At 37.7% G+C, this 24,034-nt stretch overlaps 2 protein-coding genes across 16 annotated transcripts in view; both read right to left on the reverse strand.

Moving 5' to 3' along the window:
* Positions 1-11,886, reverse strand: part of CFAP70 (cilia and flagella associated protein 70) — a 111,406-nt gene extending 99,520 nt beyond the window's left edge. For 9 of the 13 annotated variants that reach the window (XM_032423723.1, XM_032423725.1, XM_032423730.1 and 6 more), the window contains exons 1-3: positions 10,129-11,274; positions 9,735-9,837; positions 8,569-8,755 (exon numbers count right to left, since the gene is read on the reverse strand). In XM_032423723.1, coding sequence (XP_032279614.1) covers positions 8,569-8,755; positions 9,735-9,837; positions 10,129-10,133 — 295 coding nt within the window. In that variant the 5' untranslated portion in view covers positions 10,134-11,274. Of the gene's footprint in view, positions 1-8,568; positions 11,275-11,797 lie in introns of those variants that run through there. The other 4 variants (XM_032423721.1, XM_032423724.1, XM_032423731.1 and 1 more) reach the window with 4 other exon arrangements.
* The window catches only part of ANXA7 (annexin A7), a 34,172-nt gene continuing 21,952 nt past the window's right edge, over positions 11,815-24,034 (reverse strand). For 2 of the 3 annotated variants that reach the window (XM_032423744.1, XM_032423745.1), the window contains 4 exons: positions 22,582-22,752; positions 22,426-22,501; positions 21,209-21,321; positions 18,710-19,110 (listed from right to left, as the gene is read on the reverse strand). In XM_032423744.1, coding sequence (XP_032279635.1) covers positions 18,988-19,110; positions 21,209-21,321; positions 22,426-22,501; positions 22,582-22,752 — 483 coding nt within the window. In that variant the 3' untranslated portion in view covers positions 18,710-18,987. Of the gene's footprint in view, positions 12,035-18,709; positions 19,111-21,208; positions 21,322-22,425; positions 22,502-22,581; positions 22,753-24,034 lie in introns of those variants that run through there. The other variant, XM_032423746.1, reaches the window with a different exon arrangement.

Raw genomic sequence — 24,034 nt, forward strand, 5'->3', positions numbered from 1 at the left:
TCAGATTGTGATTTACAAATATTTTCTCTCACTGTGTAGCCTGTCTTTTCATCCTCTCAACAGGGTTTTTCACAGAGCAAGAGTTTTTAACTTTTATGAAGTCAAATCATCAGTTGTTTTTCTTTTATGGCTCATCCTTTTGGTGTTAAGAACTCTTTGCCTAACCTTAGATTCTGAAGTTTTTCGCGTTTTTTCCTTTTAAAAAAAAAAAATATTGTATTCACTTATTTGTCAGAGAGAGAGAGAGCACAAGCAGGGGGAGCAGCAGGCAGAGGGAGAAGCAGGCTCCCCGCTGAGCAGGGAGCCCGATGTGGGACTCGATCCCAGGACCCTGAGATCATGACCTGAGCCGAAGGCAGACGCTTAACCGATGAAGCCTCCACCCAGGCGTCCTTCTCATTTTTTCCTTAATGTTTTGTGGCTTTACATTTCACATGGAAATCTGTGATCCATTTTGAGTTAATTTTTGCATAAGTATGAGACTAAAGTCGAGGTTCATTTTTTTGCATACAGGTTTTTAATTGCTCTAACATCATTTGTTGAAAAGGCTACCTCTTCTCCAATGAATTGATTTTGCACTTTTATCAAAAATCATTAGGCAAGGGTGCTTGGTTGGCTCAGTCGGTGGAGTGTGTGACTCTTCATCTCAGAGTTGTAAGTGTGAGCCCCACGTTGGGTGTAGAGATTACTTAAAAATAAAATCTTAAAAAAATCATTAGGCATATTTAGATGGATCTATTTCTATTTTTTTCCATTGATCTGTGTCTATCCTTCCACCAACACCACACAATTTTGATTAATATAGTTATATAATAAGTCATGAAATCAAGTATAGTGATTCTTCCCATTTTATTCTTTTCCAAAATTGTTTTAGCTTTTCTAGTTTCTTTGCCTTTCTATATACATTTTAGAATAGTTTTGTCAATATCTAGAAAAAAATCTTTCTGGGATTTTGATAAGATTTACATTCAATCTTTGTAACAGTCTGGGGAGAAATGACATCTTAACTATGTTGAGCCTTCCAGTACATGAGTACAGTATGTCTCTCCATTTATAAAGATTTTTAAAAATTTCATTCAACAGTGTATAGTTTCCAGCACGTAAGTGCTATATATGTTTTGTTAAATTTATACTATTTCATTTTAAAAAGCAATTGTAAATGATGTATTTTTAGTATCAGTGCCCATGTATTTATCACTAGTATATGGAAATATAATTGATTTTGAGCATTTACCTTGCATCCTATGATCTTTTTCTTTCTGGAAGTTTTGCATATTCCTTGATATTTTCTACATAGACAATCATGTCATCTGCAAATAGGGACAGATTTATTTCTTCCTTTCATATATATATATGCCTTCTATTTCCTTTTCTTACTTTATTGCACTGTCTAGTGCTTCCATCTCTATGTTTATAAGAGTGGTGAGAGCAATCAGAAAGGATGAATACCCAACTTTTACATCAACATGGATGGGACTGGAGGAGATTATGCTAAGTGAAATAAGTCAAGTAGAGAAAGTTAATTATCATATGGTTTCACTTATTTGTGGAACATAAGGAATAGCATGGAGGACATTAGGAGAAGGAAGGGAAAAATGAAGGTGGGGAAATCAGAGGGAGAGATGAACCATGAGAGACTATGGACTCTGAGAAACAAACTGAGGGTTTTAGAGGGGAAAGGGGTTGGGGGATGGGTTAGCCTAGTAACAGGTATTAAGGAGGGCACGTACTGCATGATGCACTGGGTGTTATACGAAAACAATGAATCGTGGATCGCTACCTCAAAAACTAATGATGTATGGTGACTAACATAACATAATTAAATTAAATTAAATTTAAAAAAATAAGAGTGGTGAGAGCAGACCTTGATTTGTTCTCAACCTTAGGGGGAAAGCATTCCATCTTTTGCCATTAAGTATAATGTTAGCCTTTGTCAGGTTGAAGAAGTTCCCTCTACTTGCATTTTTCTGAGAGTTTCTACCATGAATTGGTGTTAAATTTTGTCAAATACTTTTGTTGTTTTGACCAATATGACCATATACTTTTTCTTCTTTAGAGCATAAACGTAGTAGAATACATTGATTAATTTTCAAATACTGAACCAAACTTGGATCCCTGGAATCAATCCCACTTCATAATAATGTACGATTCTTTTTATTTATTGAATTCTATTTTTTAGTATTTTTTTTAGTATTTTTGTATCTATATTCATGACAGATACTGGCCTCAAGTTTTCCATTTGTGTACTGTCTTTGTCTTATTTTGCTATCAGTGTAACACTAGCATCATAAAATGAATTGAAGTGTTTCCTCCTCTTCTAATTGCTGGAAGATTGTGTAGAATTAGTGTTAGTTATTATTTTTAACTTCTGGTAGAATTCTTCAGTAAGACTCTTTGGTCCTGGAGATTTCAAATTATGAATTCAATTTCCTTGACAGTTACAGGGCAACTTTATTCATATAGGATGAGTCATGATTTGTGTTTTTCAAAATACTGATCCATTTTCTTGTCAAATTTATGTATGTAGAGTTGTTCATCTCTTTATTATTCTTTTAAGGACTACTATCTGTGACATTATCCCATTTCATTTCTAATGAATAGATTATTCATTATATATGAATAGACAATAATAGATCATTTGTGGTGTCTTTTCTCTCCTCCCACTCCCCGCTTTTGGCCAGTCTTCCTAGAGGTTTGTCAATTTTGATGTTTTTAAATTACCAGCTATGTTACTCGTTTCATTGATTTTTCCCTACTGTTTTTCATTATATTGCTTTCTACTTTTATCTTTATTATTTTCTTCCTTCTGTTTGATTTTGCTCTTCTTTTTCTAAATCCTTGAGGTGACAGCTTATATTACTGATTTGAGACTTTTCCTCTTTTTTAATGTATGCATTTAGTGTGATAAATTTTCTCAGTTCTTTAGCTATGTCCCACAAACTTTGTTACCTTGTATTCTTATTTCCATTCAGTTCACTGTATTTTTTTACTTCCCTTGAGACTTCCTCTTTGATGCATGGATTATTTGGAAGTGTGTCTTTTTGTTTTCAAGCGTTCAGGATTTCCTGTTCTTTATTATAGATTTCTAGCTTGATACTGTTGTCAGAGAACACATTATTTTAATTCACTTAAATGCACTGAGGTTGTTTATGACCCAGAATATGGTTTTGGTATGTGGTCTGTGGGCTTTTGAAAATAATGCATGTTCTGCTATTGTTGGGTGTTCAATAAATATTTATTAGATACTGTAGGCTGATGGGTACTGTTGAGTTTTCCTATATCCCTGTTGATTTTCTATCTAGTTATTCTACAAATTGAGAGGGGGGTGTTTATGTCCCCAACTATAATTGTGGATTTGTCTATTCGCCCCTTCAGTTCAATCAGTTTTTGCTTCATATATTTTGCAGCTGTTGTTTGGTGTATGTATATTTAGTATTACTATGTATTCTTGGTGGGTTGACTCTTTTATCATTACATAATGAACTTCTCTGTCTCTGGTTATTTTCTTTGCCTACTTTTTCTGATGCTAATACAGTCACTTCCACTTTTTGATGAATGTGTGCATATATATCTTTCTCTATACTTTTACATTTTACCTGACTATATGGTTATATTTTGAGTTTCTTGTAGGCAGCATATAGTTAGGTCTGCCATCTCTGTCTCTTGATATATTTAATGTAATTATTAACTTTTAGGGCTTAAGTCTGCTGGGGGTTGTTTCTCCTCTCTTTTTCATTTGTTTTCTTTTTTTGCTTTCCTGTGGATTGCATGAACATTCTTTAAAATTCCATTTTAATTTACCTATAATACTTTTAAGAGTACCTATTTGTATAGGTTTTTTAGTTATTGCTCTGAGTACTGCATTATATATATATTACTTATTACAGCCTATTACAGGTATCATCATTTCAGTAGTTGAAGTACAGAAACCTTACCTCCCTTTATGTCCCTTTGCCTTTCCTGTTTACAATTGCTTAAAATATTTTCTCAGTATACCTTTAGAACTACATCAGACAGTGTTATACCTTGTTTCAAGTGCCAAACACAATTTAGAAAACTCAAAGAGAAGGAAAGCTTACTTTATCCAAATTTTTGCTTACCACATTCTTTCTTCCTCCCTGGTGTTCCTAGGTTCTTTCTTTTATCATTTCTGTTCTGTTTAGAGGAATTCCTTCAGCCATTCTTTCAGGATAGGTCTGCTGCTGACTTTGTTTTCTTTAATCTGAGAATGTCTTGATTTCCCCTTCACATCTTTTCTCTGGGTATGGGATTCTGGGTGATAGTTCTTTTATCACTTTGAAAATATTATGACATTCCCTTTGGGCCTCCATGGTTTCTGTTGACAAACTGATGTCATTCTAATTGTTTTCCTTTGCTTTCAGATTTTGTTGCTTTCAGTTTTCAGAAGTTTAATTATGATGTCTCTTAATATGGATTTCTTTGGGTTTATCCTACTGGGAGTCTGATTATCTTCTTGAACCACTAGGTGTATGTCTCTTGCCAAATTTGGGGAGTTTTCAGGCTTTACTTCTTCGAATATTTTTTCAGTCCCACCCTTTTCTCCTCTCCTTCTGAGACTCTGATGACACTATTAGATCTTTCGTCATAGTCCCACAGGCCTCTCAGACTCTGTTCACATTTTTTTTTCAGTCTATTTCCTTTATATTATTCAGATTGGGTATTTCTGTTGTTCTGTCTTCCAATTCACTGATTCTTTCCTCTGTCTCCTCCATTCTGCTGTTGAGCCCATTTGCTGAGCTTTTCATAAGTTATTGTATTTTTTTAATCTAAAATTTCCATTAGGTTCTTCTTTATATCTTCTATTTCTAAGACCTATTTCTCTGCTGAGTCTATTTTTGTCATTTTTTCCAGCATGTTTGCAATTGCTTACTGATCCATTATCATGGCTCTTAAAAATTTTTGTCTAAGAATTCTAATATATATGTGATCTTGGTGTTAGCATCTACTGATTGTCTTTTAAAATTCAGTTTGCAACGAATCATTGAACACTACATCAAAAACTAATGATGTACTATATGTTGGCTAACAACATAATTTTAAAAATTAAAAAAAAAAAATAAAATGCTAATACAGTCAAAAAAATAAAACTCAGTTTGAGATCTTCAGGTTCTTGGTATGATGAGTCATTTTCATGTAATCTTGGACTTTTTGTATGTTATGAAACTCTGGACCTTAAACCATCTGTTTTAACTGATTTTTTTTTTTTTTTACCCTGCTCCAACAGAAGGGGAGGGGCACTGCCCCATCGTCCCCCATTATTAACTCCACTCAGCCTCTATTGATACCTGAGGGGGACAGTTCCTTATTACTGCTGACGAGGGGTGAGAGTTCTGGTTCCTTACTTCTTTTCCACTGATACCACAGTGGGTGTAGGCTCATTACCACTAGGTGACAGTAAGTCTCAACCCTACTTTAGGCCTCCTCTGACACCACCCCAGTGGATAGTAGAATGGCATCTTGTTACTGCCAGATTGGGGCAGAAATCCAGGCTCTCTATGTGGTCTCCATTAAAACCAGATGGTGAGAGAGAGGCCTCATGACCAGACAGCACAGAAGCCCTGGCTTCCTATTTGGTATTCTTGAACCTAATTCTGGGGCACCTAATTTCAGCTGGGGCACCTAATTTGTTTTACAAGAGTATAAATCTAAGTCCTCCATTCAGCCTGGGTGTGAGTGGTGCCACATTTTTTTGGTTGTGGTGTTTGGTTAGAGCAGAGCAGTTACTAAGTTTCCGGTCTTGCTAGACTGCCCTTTTCCTGGTCTTTGGTTAGAGCAGATTTCTCTTAAGTTTTTTTTGTTTTGTTTTGTTTTGTTTTTGTTTTTGTTTTTGGTCTGCACTCATTCATGTTTCCAGGTTGCTGGCTTCGTCAGCATCAAGTCTGGGATATACAAGACAAAAAGAAAACCCAAGCAACTCACCACTATGTCATTCCTCATGTCTCATGTTTCCTTCTTCTCTCCACCTTTCAGAGTCCCTTATGTTTGTTTTACATATAAAGTCTGAGGTCTGCAGTTGTACTTAGTGAAAAGAATAGGGGAACATATATATACTCCAGAGCTTCTGTTTTATTATTATTATTTTTTAAGTAGGCTCCACACCCAGCATAGAGCTCAACACGGGGCTTGAACTCACGACCCTGAGATCAAGACCTAAGCTGAGATCAAGAGTTGGACGCTTAACCGACTGAGCAACTCAGGCGCTCCCAGGGGTTCTGTTTTAAATCCTTTTTGAGGGGCGCCTGGGTGGCTCAGTCGTTAAGCATCTGCCTTCGGCTCGGGTCATGATCCCAGGGTCCTGGGATCGAGCCCCGCATCGGGCTCCCTGCTCCGCGGGAAGCCTGCTTCTCCCTCTCCCACTCCCCCTGCTTGTGTTCCCTCTCTCGCTGTGTCTCTGTCTGTCAAAAAATAAATAAAATCTTTTAAAAAATTAAAAAATAAATCCTTTTTGATTGCTAATGACTGCACTTCAGAGCATAAATGCATCTCTAAGTATTACTTTAGCTCTATCCCACAAGTTTGATATTTGGTGTTTTACTGTTGACTGATTCTAAATGCTTTAGAGTTTTTCTTATGATTTCTTCTTTGTCCCATGAATTATACATAAGTGTGCCTTAAAATTTCCAAATGGATTCTTTTTTTCCTATGTTTTTATTATAGATTTCTAATTTTGTTTACTTGTATTTTGGTCAGAAAACTTAGTCTGTATGCCATTGATTCTTTGGTATATGGCAGGATTTGTTTTATTGCCTAGTATTTGGCCAGTTTCTATTGTATAAATGTTCCTTGTGTGTTTTAAGAAAATATATGTTATTTAGGGGCGCCTGGGTGGCTCAGCTGGTTAAGCGACTGCCTTCAGCTCAGGTCATAATCCTGGAGTCCCAGGATCGAGTCCCGCATCAGGCTCCCTGCTCAGCAGGGAGTCTGCTTCTCCCTCTGATCCTCTTCCCTCTCATGCTCTCTGTCTCTCATTCTTTCTCTCTCAAATAAATAAATAAATAAAATCTTTAAAAAAAAAAAAAATATATATATATATATATGTTATTTAATGATTAGCATAACCCTATGATTATTACTTATTAGGAAAGACTTTTTTCATCTATCCAATGGCTAGACACATATAATGGGGCATGGATTATTCTTCTAGTCCATTCTTTTTGAGAGTCTTGGCTTGTGGTAATGGGGTTGATCTCAGTCTCAGCTCCCATCTACAGCAGCCCAAGTTCTCTGTTTGTCTAAGACCATTAAAATCCAAGCCCCTAGATTTTGGAGTACTGCTCTTTCCCCTCACACCACCACCCACCAATAGCAGCTGTTCAAGAGTTTCAGCTTTCAGTTCCTGCTTTGCTTCTGGAACAAAGGACTGGCCCTTTCTTTCTCATGGATTCAATAACACGTTTAAAACAGTGTTCCAGTTCTGCCTTTCCCATCTAACATACCAGGGAGGAAGGCAATTAGGACACTGACACTCGTCTTATTTGGGGTTGGGAGTGACAGAGAAGCACAAAGCAAAGAAGAAAGAAGTATAAAGGAGTGATCAGAGTGTGGATCAGATGGATGCCTCCATGGGTGACTGATTCCCAGCTAGGCCAGAGCTAGGAATCACTTTTCTGGAGCAGTGCTTCCTGGGAGTCACCGAGACTTGTTCCTACATGCAGCTTCCTAGGATCCTTCCCTGGCAATCATGAATTTAGTGGTCTAGGGTGGGACTCTGAAGACTATTTTCTCCCAGAGCCTCAGGTGACTCTTATGGAAAAAAAAAGTTTAGAATGCAATGCTCTAGGATACTGTGTGATTCCCAGGACCCACTTCTCTGGGTCAGGGATTTTGGAATCTGTGGTTTTTTGGCAGGTGCCACAGGAGATGTGCCACTGAAAAAATAACAAAACAAAAAATAAGAGTATAGGTTAAAATGAAAGCCTTAGACTAGTATATAGGTGTAAGAAGAAAGTATGTCAGAGATAATACAGTGTACTTAGAAACTGTAAAAGTGTGGATACAGAATTCATATATCCATTTTTTCATTCATTCATTGAACAAACACTTTTTGAGCCCTTTTATGTCCCAGATATTTCTAGGCACTAGAAATTCTGAAATAAATAAGATATAGACCAAATTTCAAAAAAAGTATATAGAAGTACTGTATACAGAATTACAGATAGGGTTGCCAAGTAAAATACAAGATGCCCAATTAAATTTGAATTTCAGATAACCAATGAATAATTGTTTAGGATAAGTATGTCCCAATTTTTTTTTCTAAATCTGGCAACCCTAAATACAGGAATATTTAGGAAAAGCTCCAACCCAGCTTAGGAGATAAGGGCTGCAAAGTTCAGTCAAATGTCAAAAGGGCTTTGATACAAACTGATTAAAATTAGCAGGCCATGGAGACTGCTGCCAAAAGCAGGAAGGACTCAAATTATACCACATTATTCCTAGGTGAAAAAGGTAAGGTGTGTTCATTTGTCCCCCAAACCACTACTAAATACCTCAATATCTCCTTATAACATACTCAACATAATTAATACTTATAGTACCACAAGGACTTACAGAACACAGGTTTGTGGGCAAGGTCATCTAAAGTAATTCCTCCTTCAGGATTGTATTCAAAACTGCTCATGAAGTTGTATTTTGCAGTTCCTTCTGGAGAAACCGTAACTTTTGCAGAGTCTCCCAGAACCACTTGATTGAATTCTGCACGAATAAAAGTAACTGGAGTATCTCCTTTAAAGCCTTTCTGTTGACAGAAAGATACCACTTTACGATTATACTCAAATAGAGAATTTTCCTACACATCTGGCAACTCATTTTGACTTGAACTACATAGCATTTTTCCATGTTTTCCTAACAAGCTATATCACAAATACAAAAGGGATAGGTAGAAGGTCATTAAACAAATCTAGTCGTAGCTAACTGTAACATTCTATTTAAATGCCATTATGTTGGGAATTTTTAAAAATAACTTTTGTGTTTACATGATTATAAAAGTATATTGTGAAACATTTTAAAAAGTGAGAAAAGCACACAGGAAAAGAAATTACCTGTAATCTCACTCTAACATGCAAGCACTATTAATACTTTAGAATATATTTTCTAGTGCTTTCCTGTGAATATAGATATGTGTGAATATATATATACACACACACACATTTATACATATATCTTTTATATATACCTTTTAAAACAAAGTAGAGATCATTCATTACATCCTGTTTTGGAATGAGCTATTTGACTTCATAATAGTGAATGAATATTTTGCCATTTCATTATTCTTGTAATTTTTAAGTTACCTCATATTGTAGTGTTATTATTTAAATTCACCAAATGAAATTAATCACAAGAGAAACTATGGAAGAATTCAGATCTTTTTCAGAAGTAAAGGCCTGCTGTCTAGGAAAACAAAAATCACTTCTTGTTTCACCCATTAAATGTAGTATTCAAATTGCCAGGTATTTTACACACGTAGTGATGTGACCTGCTGATTATATGGTCTACCAAAAAGGAAAAATGAGAAAGAAATGCCATTGCAATGTTAAGACCAGCCAGTCTGGTGTTATAGGAGGGTGCAAAAGCATTCCTCCCACTAGCGCTCCCAATACATCTTCATGCAACCTGCAGATAGATGTTTGACACGAAAACCTGAACACAAAGGCAAATATACTTTCAAGAAGAATGAATAAACTAAGAACTCCTCTAATTTCCAAAAATAACTTTACCAAGTCATATCCATCTGTCACAGTGATCTGCACAGGTCTGCCTGTTGATAACACCTGCTCCATATCGGCACTTGGGCAAAGTCCCTCTGGTCTTCTTTGGTCTCTGTAAACATAATGAATCAACCTGTCCCCTCAAGTACTACAGCTGCAGAAGTACCCACATTACATAAAAACCAATACTAGGGGAGAACCTAGGAAAATGCCATAGCTAGTCCAGCATTGTCCACCATTGTTTTTTGCCCTTTCCAACCTTTGCTGATAGACAGAGCCTTACAGAGCTGGTCACAAGGATTCCATCAGTTAGTGATAACATGATCTTTATGCATATAACTAAACCATCAAGCACAAATCATTCCAAGACGAAGAGGGTAGGAATGTCATCTCCCTTACTTACCCCATCTTTCACAGTATTCTTTGATAGACTTTATGTACAAAGCTCCCCTCAAAGTTTACTTAATCTCTTTTACAAAAATATACTTCGATAACTGGAAATAAACAGCCATATAGAATAATGGTTAGTCCACCAGCAAAAGTTCGGACATACGTCTTATTTAGTCAGAGATATCTTCTAATTATTTTACAACACTAAGGACACAATTTCAAAAATAAACTGGATACGTTTAAGAAAGATTTTCTACCTCAATTCAAATTGGAACTTAAGGCAATTCAAACGTTTACCGAGGACATACTATGTGTATCTAGGACTGGTGGTACAAAAAAAGAAGGCAATACTTTGCTGTCCCCAGGCTTTATAATTATTCTGCCTCTTCTCAGCTACTCCCTCACTTTCAGTCATCTAAACATCTCAGATCATTTGTTCAACACCATGTCTCCAGGCTCATTCTGGGCCAAAGTGACTGACAATTTTCTTATAAAATTCACATTAGAAATCACCTTTTACATTACTCCCCTTCTTTTCTTTTCAATAGTACCACATGAATTAGGCCTTCACTAGCCTGACCCTGGACAAAAGTCTAATTTCTCTGAGCCTCAGTTTCACCTTCTGTAAAAAAGATAATATAAATTTTGGTGTTTCACATTTGTTGCGACTATCCACTAAAATAGTAAAACTGCTTCACCTATGAAGTAGGGCACAAATGGTATTATTAATGTGCACTGCTTTTTCTGAATGCTCAATTACTCCCTTCAAGACAAGTAATCTCTCACTCATATTTACAGCCCGAGTGCCCAGCACTATGCATTGTCTTAGCAGGATATTTATTGTATAATGAATGCAAGAAATCTGGCTGGTTACTTATGGTCAGGGCAGTCAGGTGGGGGGGGGGGGCTCCTGTTGCACCCAAGAGGCATGCATTTCTTGTCATATTGCTCATATGAAAATGCAAGGGAGGGGCACCTGGCTGGCTCAGCTGGTGGAGCATAAGACTCTTGCTTTCCGGGTTTTAAGTTCGAGACCCGCGTTGAGTGCAGAGATTACTTAAAAACAAAATCTTTAAAAGAAAATGCAAGGGAACAGTCACGTCAGAAACAGGTTGGATGGGGGCGCCTGGGTGGCTCAGTCCTTAAGCGTCTGCCTTCCGCTCAGGTCATGGTCCTAGGGTCCTAGGATCGAGCCCCGCATCGGGCTCCCTGCTCGGCGGGAAGCCTGCTTCTCCCTCTCCCCCTGCTTGTGTTTCCTCTGTCTCTGTGTCTCTCTCTGTCAAATAAATAAAATCTTTAAAAATAAAAATAAAAAACAGGTTGGATGATACGACGGATGGGGTGTCGTCTGGGGACAGCGGCACAGTGTGGACCTACTGCAGGGTATCTGGGGCAAAGCCGGAAGGGGGTCTAAGCCCGGCTTCAAGTGGGAGGCCTGGGGTTGGCAGGACCTTCGGCGCCTAGCGGGGTCGGTGGCCTTTAGGTCCGTACCAGAGTGCCCTGTGTGGTGCGGCCTTGAGTTTCTGCCCGGCTGTAGCTCAGAAGAGACCGAGGGTACGGGGTGTGGTCGCAAGGCCACGGTCGGGAGGCCCGGAGCAGAGGGTTTTCTGAGGAGTTTGGATACACCTGCCTTACCTGAGGCTGCCGCAAATGTGTTATGCGCAACTATAGCAACTAATTACCTCTCGCGAGAATTTAGTTCTGGCAATCACAAGTTTATCCCAAGACTCGCGATAAAGTTTTCGGGGAGGAAAACAGCGGTTCGGGAGGTTTCTGCGCCTGCGCTCTGGAACTGTGCGCATGCGCGGCAGCCTCCCTGCTCTAGGTCACTTTGTCCGCAGGTGCAACTTCCCTTTGGCATAAGTCGTGAGTTTTCCAACTTTCGATCTTGTTTTCTCGACCCCTTTCTTTCAATATCCCTACATAAATAGGAGAAAAACCAAGAGGAAATTTAGTTAAAATAAAAGCCTTTAGTACATGGTTTTGAAAACAGGTCTTTTAAATCCTTCTCCATGAAAAATGCAGATTAACAGTATTTTAAAGTGACCCTCTATGCTAAATGAAGTAAGTCAAATACCATATGATTTCAGTCATATATGGAATTTAAGAAACTTAAACGATGAACATAGGGGGGGAAAAAGAGCAAACCATAAAACAGACTCTTTAGAAGAACACACTGAAGGTTGCTGGAAGGGAGGGGGACCTGGCGGTGGAGAGGGAATGGGTTAAATGGATGATGGGTATTAAGAAGTACAATGTTGTGATGAGCACTGCATGTTCTATGCAAGTGATGAATCACTAAATCCTACACCTGAAACTAACATTACACTGTATGTTAACTAACTGGAATTTAAATAAAAACTTGGAAGAAAAAAAAGTGAGCTGCTCATATACTGTTAGTGAGACTGCAAAACAGCCCTACTGCTCAATACTTATACAATAAACAGACTTGAAGTATATATTAATCCAAAATTTTAATATGTTCCAAACTCAGCATTAGAGTTCTGGAATAGTAAACTACAATACCAAAATATGGAAACAACCGAAGTGCCCATCAATGGAAGAGTGAATAAACTGATATATATGAAATATATATATATATATTCACAAAATAGCATATTACAAAGCAGTCTAAATGAATTATAGCTACTACATGGATTAATCTTAGCAATATACATATTTTCAAATGTTGCAATGTTAAGAGCCAGCTTGAAGAGCCACTGGCCAAATCAGACAATTTGGGAATCAAAATAAACAATGTTAATGGATAACAATCTGTTGAGTAAAATAGGAATCTACAAGTTCACATTGATATAAATAAATGGAGAGAAAGGAAAACTCTAACAGTAGAATGCCAATCCAGTAAGACAAAGAAAATGGTGGAAATAGAGAATTACCATTTGGCACCCACTATAGAGGTGGATGATTCAGGCAGGAGTCTGCAGTGGATGGGAGGAGGTTTGATGAGAAGATATTGGCATGATTTTGGAATACTAATCAATTACAAAGGAGAAATGGTGAAATGAAGAAACCAACAAGATCATGTGATTAAGGTTAACCACCAGGGTTGGAAGGAGTCTACCTACATTGCATGCCTCCTGTTGAGACTCACTGGGAAAAGCAAAGCATCATTTTGTTGTGTTCCTGCCATCAGAGGGACTCAGGTTGTAGGCCACCCTATTGAAAGTAAATGCTATACTCTTTAAAACTTTCAAAGACTTGGCTCCCTGCTCTGCGGGGAGGCTGGTTCTCCCTCTCCCACTCCCCCTGCTTGTGTTCCCTCTCTTGCTGTGTCTCTGTCAAATAAATAAAATCTTAAAAAAAAAAAAAAAAGGGGGCACCTGGGTGGCTCAGTCGTTAAGCGTCTGCCTTCGGCTCAGGTCATGATCCCAGGGTCCTGGGATAGAGCCCCGCATCAGGCTCCCTGCTCTGTGGGGAGCCTGCTTCTCCCTCTCCCCCTGCTTGTGTTCCCTCTCTTGCTGTGTCTCTCTCAAAAAAATACATAAAATCTTAAAAAAAAGAAACTGTCAAAGACATAAAAGATGGGGAACTATTCCAAATTAAAGGACTATTGGACAGGGGCGCCTGGGTGGCTCAGATGGTTAAGCATCTGCCCTCGGCTCGGGTCATGATCCCAGGGTCCTGGGATCGAGCCCCACGTCCGGCTCCTGGCTCAGTCAGGAGCCTGCTTCTCCCTCTGCCTCTCGCCCTGCTCGTGTTCTCTCTCTGTATCTCTGTGTCTCAAATGAATAAAATCTTTAAAAAAAAAAAAAAAGGACTATTGGACATAAAGGACATGAAGATACATGACAACTAAATGCAAAATATATTCCTGTATATACAGTATTTTGGACGAGAAGAGAGACATTGTTGGGACAGTAGACAAAATTTGAATGGCCTCAATGGATTGGATGGTAGTGTACCAAAACTGATTTTCTGATCTGGAAGGTTGTTTGCTTTTATGTAGCAGACTGTCCCTGTTTAGCGGAAAATACACAACAGAGTGTTTAGAAGTCATGGAACGTCATGTCTGCGGTTTGCTCTGTCAATCCTCAAAATGTCCAGAATATTAATACGCATATGTGCACGCATGCACACACACACATACACAGTGAGCAATGAAGCAATAAAACGTTAATTATATGAGAATCTGGGTGAAAGGGACATTAGAATTCTTTGCACTATTTTGGCAACTTTTCTGTACATTTACAATTATTTCAACAGCTACACACACACACACACACACACACACCACTCTCCATGGAGATGTCTGAGGATACAGAATTACCAGATCCAAATTTTAAAAATAAGTTTTATTTCTGCTATAAACATCAAAATTATAAAAATTAAGAAAAGATCTTTTAAATGTTGCAGTGTTATAATTAAAAAAAAAATAGACCTATGGAACTAGTAAGGCATTTCTCTCCGGATTTTTTTTCCCAGCTGAGGGCTGTGAGTGAATTTGCACTGAGATAGCCATCCTACCTTGTGCATGAAATACTTTTTTATGTAATAAGTGAGGGTTAGGGCCAAGTCTTTGGTAGGGAACTAGATCACTCATGATGCCGAGGCACGAAAGGATAAGTACAGGTGTCACTTCCTTAAACATAATTAACCACTGTCAATAGACAATGACAGTGTACAGTGCCTGAGGGCAAACCCTTGTGTTCTAGTTCTTTTTTTCTCCTGGAATGCTTAGCAGTGGCCACTCTGAATTTCCTATAGTCCTTACCAGGAAAGGCATTCAAATGTTTTTTTGACTGGTTTAAAACCTCAACTTCATAAGAAAACATGGAAAAGACCCTCTTTAATGCTAAGAAAATACAACAGTACTGAGTATCAGAATTGAATCATCTACACATACAAACGAGTTTGGGGGCAAAAAAAGCTATAATACCTAATAAAATTCAAACTCTTTAGTTTGTGTTTCAAAGACCTCCACTAAATGACTCACTATCACAACAAACTCCTTTCTCATTACTCCGAAAGACTCGTTTCCAATTAGCTAATCTGTTATTTCCAATTTATTTCTGATAGCATCCAATAATACAATCAAATGTATTGCTCACCCTCAAATTGATTTAGAGAGTCAAGGCAATCACTATCAACATCCCAGATAGATTTTTTTTTTGCAGAAATTGACAAGCTGATTCTAGAATTTGTATGGAAATGCAAGAGAGCCAGAATAGCAAACACAATCTTGAAAAAGAACACAGTTGGAGGACTCACACTTCCCAATTTCTAACTTATTACAAAGCTCGTTATCAAGTAATTGAGTACAGCTTAATCAAGGCATAAGGATAAATGTATAGACAAATGGAATGGAAAGTTCAGAAATAAAACTTTGTCTTTATGGTCAGTGACCTCTGGCAAGACTGCCATGACCATTCGATGGGGGAAAGAACAGTCTTTTCAACAAATGATTGTAGGACAACCATATATCCAAATGCAAAAGAAAGAAGTTGGACACCTACCTCACCATATGTAAAAATGAACTAAAAATGTCAAAGACCTAAATATAAAAGCTAAGACCATAAAAATATTAGAGGAAAACATATGGGTAAATCATGCTAAGCTTTCATTAGACAATGGTTTCTTAGACATGACACTGAAAGCACAAGTGACCGAAGAATAGAAAAATTGGACGTCATCAGAATTTTAAACTTTTGTGCATCAAAGGACACCAAGAAAGTAAAAAAGGGGCACCTGGCTGGCTCAGTTGGTAGAGCATGCAACTCTTGATCTTGGGGTTGTGAGTTTGAACCCCATGTTGGGTGTAGAGATTACTTTAAAAAAAGAGTTAAAAAAAAAAGTAAAAAGGCAATCCACAGAATGGGAGAAAATATTTGGAAATCTATAGTGAGTGGATATATAATTCTTTGTGTATTACGTTTTTCTATCTTAAAAAACTTCTGACTGGGAAGTGACTACTTCCTCCCTGGTATGCCCATTCATTGAGATAACAAAGGTCCCAGCAAGGAGCATGCCTTTGATGTACAAACTAACCGATCCAGAGTCATACCTCCTATATCAGGCCCTCACCACAGGAGGCAATATTCCTCTGCCTTAATTATCCCAGGGCCAGGTATGAGGACATTAGAGACCACTCATGTAGCCCAAATACTCACAAAATTACTCAAACTAGCCAATAATGAACTGTTTGCCCTGTCCTGCTTTGCCTTTCCAGAAACCCCAATAAAGGTCATGGCCTAAGCATTCCCCTGGGCCTCCTGACCACCCTGGTGTCTTTCCCATGTGGCCCTGTGTGTGCAGTGCCTCTTGTCTCTAGGATGTTTGAGTATAATAAATTGTTTTCCTGAGCCTCTCCTGGGTATCCTCTTGTGGCTGCACCTAAACTAACCACTTCATAAAAGAATAGAGAACAAAATCATGTAAGGGTCTACTATACAGAATAATACATAAATAACCCTTACAACTCAACAATAAAGAGACAACCAATTTTAAAATGGACAAAATATTAAAAGACATTTTTCCAAATATAATGCAAATGGACAATAAGCACAAGAAAAGTCATTAGGAAAATGCACATCAAAGCCATAAGGAGAAGTCACTTCACATCCACTAGGATGGCTATAATCAAAGAGACAGATAATGATAGTGTTGGGTTAGGATGAAGAGAAATTGGAAGCTGGGTTCACTGCTAGTAGGACTGTAAAATGGTGCAGCTGTTTTGGAAAACAGTTTGGCAGATCCTCAAAAAGTTAAACATAAAGATACTGTGATCCAGCAATTCCACACCTAGTTCTAAAGTCAAGAGAACTGAAGACACATGTCCACACAAAAACTTGTACATAAATATTCACAGCAGCATTATTCATAATAGTCAAAAGGTGAAAACAACCCAAATGGGGGCGCCTGGGTGGCTCAGTCGTTAAGCGTCTGCCTTCGGCTCAGGTCATGATGCCAGGGTCCTGGGATCGAGCCCCACATCAGGCTCCCTGCTCGGCGGGAAGCCTGCCTCTCCCTCTCCCACTCCCCCTGCTTGTGTTCCCTCTCTCACTGTCTCTTTCTGTCAAATAAACAAATAAAATCTTTAAAGAAAAAAAAAAGAAAAAGAAAACAACCCAAATGTCCATCAACTGATGCATGGACAGAAAAATGTATGTCCTTATAGTGAATTATCCAGCCATAAAACAGAATGAAGTATTGACTCACACTACAACGCAGATGAGCCCTAAAAAAAGTATGCTAATTGAAAGAAGCCAGACATAAGGGCCACATATTGAATGATTCCATTCATATGAAAAGCCCAAAATAGGTAAATCCATAAAAACAGAAAGTAGATTGGTGATTGCCAGGGGCTGGACAGAAGGAGGGGGAATGAGGAGTGGCTACCGGTAGGCCTAAAGTTTCTTTTTGGATGACGAAAATGTTCAAAATTGATTATGGTGATGATTGCACCATCTGAATATGCTAAAAATCACTGAAGTGTACACTTTAAAAAGGTGAATGGTATATAAATTATATCTCAATTTTCAAAAAGTTTAAAAATATACTGCTCATATCTTTTCTTTCCTGAATACCTTACCCCCACTTCTCGTATTACCAAATCCCATCACTGTTACTTTTTCAAAATCTACATCAAAACTCACCTTTTTCAATGAAACTATTTCAAAGTAATTAACATCCATCTTAACTCATTATCCTTCTACCCATATATCTTGCCTTCACTACAACTGTACAGAGAGAGGTCTATCTCTCTTAGAGTAAGGTTGTATCTTATACCACCTTATATGCCCCTTGGTATTTACACAAAACCAATGTTCATTGAACTATAATTGATATTTACTGTTCTTCTCAATTCTGAGTATAAGCATTCACCAAATCTGTATTATATTTCTGCTTTGTGCTGGGAAGCTTCACACAAAGAATAAATAGGGTTCTCATCCTCAGCAGAATTTATCATCTAGTATTTACAATTTTTTTGTCTTAATTTTTGTTTAGAGCCCCCAGTATATTACAAACCTCCTTCGTGTTTCTCCTGACTACCTATTATAATGTTCAATATACTCAATAAGTAATTGCTCAGTAGTGGGGATAAGCCAATGGGTTTTGTAATCATCCTGCTACACCACTAATTGAGCTCCTGAACTACTTCTCCAAAGAGCTGGGATCCAATTTTCCCATACTGTAAGCTTCATTCACTAATTAAGCTCCTCCTATATGTCAAGCTTCACTTTATTCAATCATGATTAAATTTTAACTAATTTTTAAAGTCTTTCATAATTTTTTTTTTAAAACCAAGGGCCAATAAAGATCTTTAGGGAGTTTTAGACATAGAAGTAGGCTATATATTTTATGCATATAAACATATAATCCCTTTTTTTAAAAGTTGCTACAGGCAATACTCATCCCTTTCCTATGTGGAAAGTTTAGTGTTTATAAATATAGAATATCAATTTATGTAAAATAAGATGCAAATTACTCTAAGTCAAAAGAGCTGAATCTTTAAAAAAGTAATAGTTTTGACATAAGACCACTATAACTGTCCAATGGACCTACCAGGGCTTTGGAAGGCAGAGTTTCGCAACTTTTTCTTTTATTCAGCTTTATTATGCAGAATTAGAAATTGCTGTAATTTTTATTCAACTTGGGATCCTGATTAGAAGAGCAGTGAGATTTATGCCTTACAAACATTGCATTATTAGTACATCATTGTGATACGGCTTCACACTGATTGTATATAGAGAAAAAGTAACATTGGAATTAAGGCAATAACCACATGTGCAAACCAAGCACAATACCCTGACACAGTCCTTGGTAAAAAGCTCTTTTGCTTAGGTGGTGGTTGACATTGCTGCATGCAGGTCAATTACTGAAGGATATGCTTCATTTATTTAAAAAATCCCTCCTACTGGCCCACGATGGCCAGAAGAAGCTTTCGGTAATCTCCACTTGTGTCACTTGCGATCATTGTGCCCAGGGTCTTCTGATACATCTGACTGAATGTCTGTTTTATTTGTACAAGATCAATCTGCATGCAAGAGATGATATTTTTGATGTTAGAAAAAAGTATTAAAAGAACACTGATATTTATTAGAATTATTCTTTAATAATGAAAAGAACCTAATTATAATCAAAGCTTGGGGGGGGGACCAAATGACCAACATTTGATAGGTAGCATTCATACCACTGCTAGCATCACCCAGGGAAGGGCTGATTCACTGTTCTCTAAAAATACTGAATAAGGGTGGTACCAGTTTCATCTATTATCCTCAAAATATTGGTCATTTAAAAACCATTAAAAAAATAAAACCATTTGATAGGATGGTTATTCTCAAAAACACAGAAAATAACAAGTGTTGGCAAGGGTGTGGAGAAATTGGAACCCTTGTAACATTGCTAGTGGGACTATAACAGTGCAGCCGCTGTAGAAAAAGGTTTGGTGATTCCTCAAAAATAAAATAAAACAGAACTACCATATGATACAGCAGTTCCACTTCCAGGTATACACAAAAAAGCGAAAGCAAGGACTCAAGCAAATATTCGTACACCTGTGTTTACAACAGCCAAAAGGAGGAAGCAACCCTAGTGTCCACTGACAGATGAATAAACAGAAGGTGGTCTACACATACAATGGAACATTATTCAGCCTTAAAAAGAAATTCTGACACATGCTACAACATGGATGAACCTGGAAAATGTTATGCTAAGTGAAAGAAGCCAGTCACAAATGGGTAAATACTGTATGATTCCACTTATACAAGGTACCTAGAGTAGTCAAATTCATAGGAAGAGAAAGCATAATGGTTGCCAGGGGCTGGGGGGAGAAAGGAGAACAGTGAATTATTATATTATGAGTATGGATTTCAGTTTTACGAAAGTGAAAAAGTTGTGGTGGTAATGGCTGTACAACAATGTGAATGTACTTAATTTAAGCCACTGGAATGAATACTTTAAAATGGTTAAAATGTTAAGTTTTATGTTGTGTATATTTTATTACGATTTAAAGAAAAGATCATGCTTAGAAAACTTAGGTCCAAGTACAAATACACAAAGTTTTTTTAAAAACAATTTATGTAATTTATGTAAAATAAGATGCAAATTACTCTTCTAAGTCAAAAGAGCTGAATCTTTAAAAAAGTAATACAGTTTTGACATAAGACCACTATAACTGTCCAATGGACCTACCAGGGCTTTGGAAGGCAGAGTTTTGCAACTTTTTCTTTTATTCGGCTTTATTATGCAGAATTAGAAATTGCTGCGATTTTTATTCAATTTGGGATCCTGATTAGAAGAGCAGTGAGATTTATGCCTTACAAACATTGCATTATTAGTACATCATTGTGATATGGCTTCACACTGATTGTATATAGAGAAAAATGGTCGTCTTTATAAAAATGATTTACCTTCTCTACTATAATTTAGTGGCACGTTTTCTTTCAAGTAAGAAAGAAGTCCAATATATATACAAAGTCAAAGAAAGGAAAGCATTTGAGGTATATTTAGGTAAAGAGAAAAAGATAAGTTTTTAAAAATTATTTTATAATTAGAAGGCATGCCAAATTTCAAGAATTTTTGTATCCAATAGGATTAATCTTTCATACAATTTTTTACATTAGCAAAATAAAAAACATTTTCCAACTTGACATAAATCAGTATTCTCCACAGACTTTCTCAAGTAGAAAAATCTCTTGGCACTGGCTACACTGAGACCCAGTGGTCTGTTTCACTAACCCAATCCTCTCTCATGGCATGAGGAGAGTGAACACTGTGCTTTAATACAGCCTCTACCAGCGGTGACAAAGGGAGCTCGCTCTTAACATCCTTCCTAATCCCCAGCTGAGGAACTTTTAGGAAATCAACATTCAGAATCAAGTTAAGCTCAGGGGCGCCTGGGTGGCGCAGCTGGTTAAGTGTCTGACTTTTAATTTTGGCTCAGGTCATGATCTCAGGGTCCTGGGATAGAGCCCTACATGGGCTCACACTCGGGGGAGGGGGGATCTGCTTGAAGATTCTCTCCCTCTACCCCTCCCCCCCTGCATTTTCTACCCTCCCTTCTCTCTCTCAAATAAATAAATCTTAAAAAAAAAAAAAGTCAAGTAAGATCAGACAAGAAAAGAAAGCCTCACCTCACTTCGAGTGACCACAATCCTGACCAGGGTGGAGTCATCTGTGCCGGCACCTTTCATAGAATAGTAGAGCCTCTCAGCAAAGAAGGCAGGGCGGTTCAGGGCACATTGCACTGCAAGTTAGAGATACTTGACACATGATGCCTTGACAAAGGTATCCATGCCCCAGCTTCATTTATCACTTCTAGCCTGCCTTTGATCCTTATAATCATAGCGAAATCTTGACTTTTCTCAGCATTCATCTATCTTTCTAGCTGCATCAGACAGGCTACCTTTAATTCTAAAGGAATCCTTCTCCCAATAAATCCCTTTTTTCCTCCATAGATGCAATAGCTTAGATTCTTTACATTTTTTCCCCTTCAAGTGAGAAAATCTGTGACAACTGTGCCCTGGCGATATCTTACTTAAAAGAAATAATGACTGAAATCCGAATTCTAGACATCAGTTATATCATTTGGCTGACAGAAGGGTAGGAGATACATTCCAGTATAAAAAACAGATTTGAGCCTAAATTTGAGAATGATAATAAGTCTGACATTTTCTCTTAGGAAAATTAACTTTTAGCAAAGTCTCTTCCTGCAGATGGTAGAGATATACTAACTTTACATTATTCCTTTAGCTACAATTACTACAGGAATATTTGTAGGACACTCAATTGCTAATACCAATGTGTTACTAATACTCTCTTTCGTCATATATTCTCCATGAGAATTAAATTTCCATTTCATTGGACATCTCAAAGAACACCACAAACTGGGTTTTGTTTTCGTTTTTATTTCAAAAGGGAAAAGGGTCTCATTGGGCTGAATATTTGAAAGGTGTTTTCTGAGGCGCACCTGGTTGGCTCAGTCAGGGGTTGATCTCGGGGTTGTGAGTTCAAAACTGACACTGGGTGTAGAGATTATAAATAAACTTTTAAAAAAGGTGGTTTTGGATGCCTGGGTGGCTCAGTTAAGCATCTGCCTTCAGCTCAGGTCATGATCTCAGGGTCCTGGGATTGAGCCATGCATTAATAATAATTATTAATAATTCCAAAGAACCCTTTTTGATCACACCACCACCATTCATAGGGAACTGTATTTAAAAACAGAATTAGCTCAACCTCTGCCTAAGCAGATTCTCAGGAGGCTATATTAATTGTCGTCACTTAATGGAAACAACTATTCAAAGCTTCTTCATCTACAAACAAAACAAAGCAAAACATAAAAGTATCTTACAGATGGTCTTTAAACCACTTTCAACACTTCCAGAAAATTCACGGGCAACACTACTTAGCAAATCTCGATTAGCCACCTGCAAACAAAAAGTATAGGGGTTAAAATATTTTCACAACTTAAAAACTGAAGCCAAATCTTCAAAAGAAAAGCTCATACCCTGGAATAAGCCTCCACAGTAGCTTTCAGCTGAGGAAAGCTTCTTGTGGCAAGAATCATGTTAAAGCAAGATTCATCTGTCCCTAGTCTCCCCTCACCGGCTTGATAGAGACGTTGAGCATCTTCCTGAGCCAACTGGTGGTTAACATTCTGGTTCTCATCACGATTTCCCTGCAAAAGAGGAAGGCAGGAATTGGAAAACCTGATACAAGTCCTACTAAAAATTTTCTTACCAATCTAGTCACTTTTGGACTTAAAGGGACAATTTATTGAAGATCACTGCATAAAGTTTGTCGTGCATATCTTCATTTCCAAAGAAGCTATACTAGTATAACTAGTACTTTATTATACTGCCAACTTTGGAGTTTATAATATTCGATCATGGTTTAATGAGGTTATGTTAAAATGAGAGGTTTTCAGGATGTTGAGGACAAAGTTAAACCAGAAAAGTTTCCATTAAAAAATTTATATATGGAGTGCCTGGGTGGCTCAGTCGGTTAAGCGACTGCCTTCGGCTTGGGTCATGATCTCAGGGTCCTGGGATTGAGCCCCACATCAGGGTCCCTGCTCGGTGGGAGGCCTGCTTCTCCCTCTCCCACTCCCCCTGCCTGTGTTCCCTCTCTCGCTGTCTCTGTCAAATAAATAAATAAAATCTTTTTAAAAAAAATTTATATATATATATATTTATACAACCCACCCCCACCCACAAAAAAAAAAACAAAAACAAAAAGAAAAACATCTCTACTAGGAAATATAAACTACTCAAGTGAAGAAATTATAATTCTCCTTAGCTGGGATTTAAGATCATTATGCGTTATACTGAGTTCCACTTTGTATTCATTCATGCAGCTAAAAGGTATAGAGCGCTTGTTTTGTGTGAGGCTGTATTAGTCAGAACCGACAGGATGTGCTAGGTGGTAGGGACACAAGAAAGACAAGGTCCCTGCCCTCAAAGAATTTAAGTCAAGGGAGGGAACATATAATATGGAGGCTTCATGAACCTCCTTTCTTTCAGCCCAGTGTAATCTTACAACATGTTAAGATTTTGAATGTACACATACAAATGATACATGAGCTTTTTAGAAGCTATAAATAACTCAAGTTCTGCTGGACTATGCCAATTTGTATACCAAACTCTTCCTTGGGAAGAGGAAGGAGAGAGCCACAGAGGAAGCTCTGGGCCTGAAGGAGAGGAAAGCTTAGATGGGCATTTGGTTTCTCTCAAAAAATAGAAATACAAACCCAAAAGAAGGAAAGTCTGCCCTCTAGTCTCCGTGTCTGTCTGAGGAACAAAATGGAGAGGTGCTCCTTGAAGGGGAGATGCTGTATTCTGAAGAGCACTGGGCACAAGAAATATGCAGAAGCATATTCTATAATGGGAGACTAAAGATAGCACATGAAAAGATGTTCAGGAAAAACTCCCCAGATGACTGCCTTTGGACTCAAATACACA

Source organism: Phoca vitulina, unplaced genomic scaffold, assembly GCF_004348235.1.
Source record: "Phoca vitulina isolate PV1807 unplaced genomic scaffold, GSC_HSeal_1.0 scaffold29, whole genome shotgun sequence".
In the NCBI taxonomy this organism is placed as follows: Eukaryota; Metazoa; Chordata; class Mammalia; order Carnivora; family Phocidae; genus Phoca; species Phoca vitulina.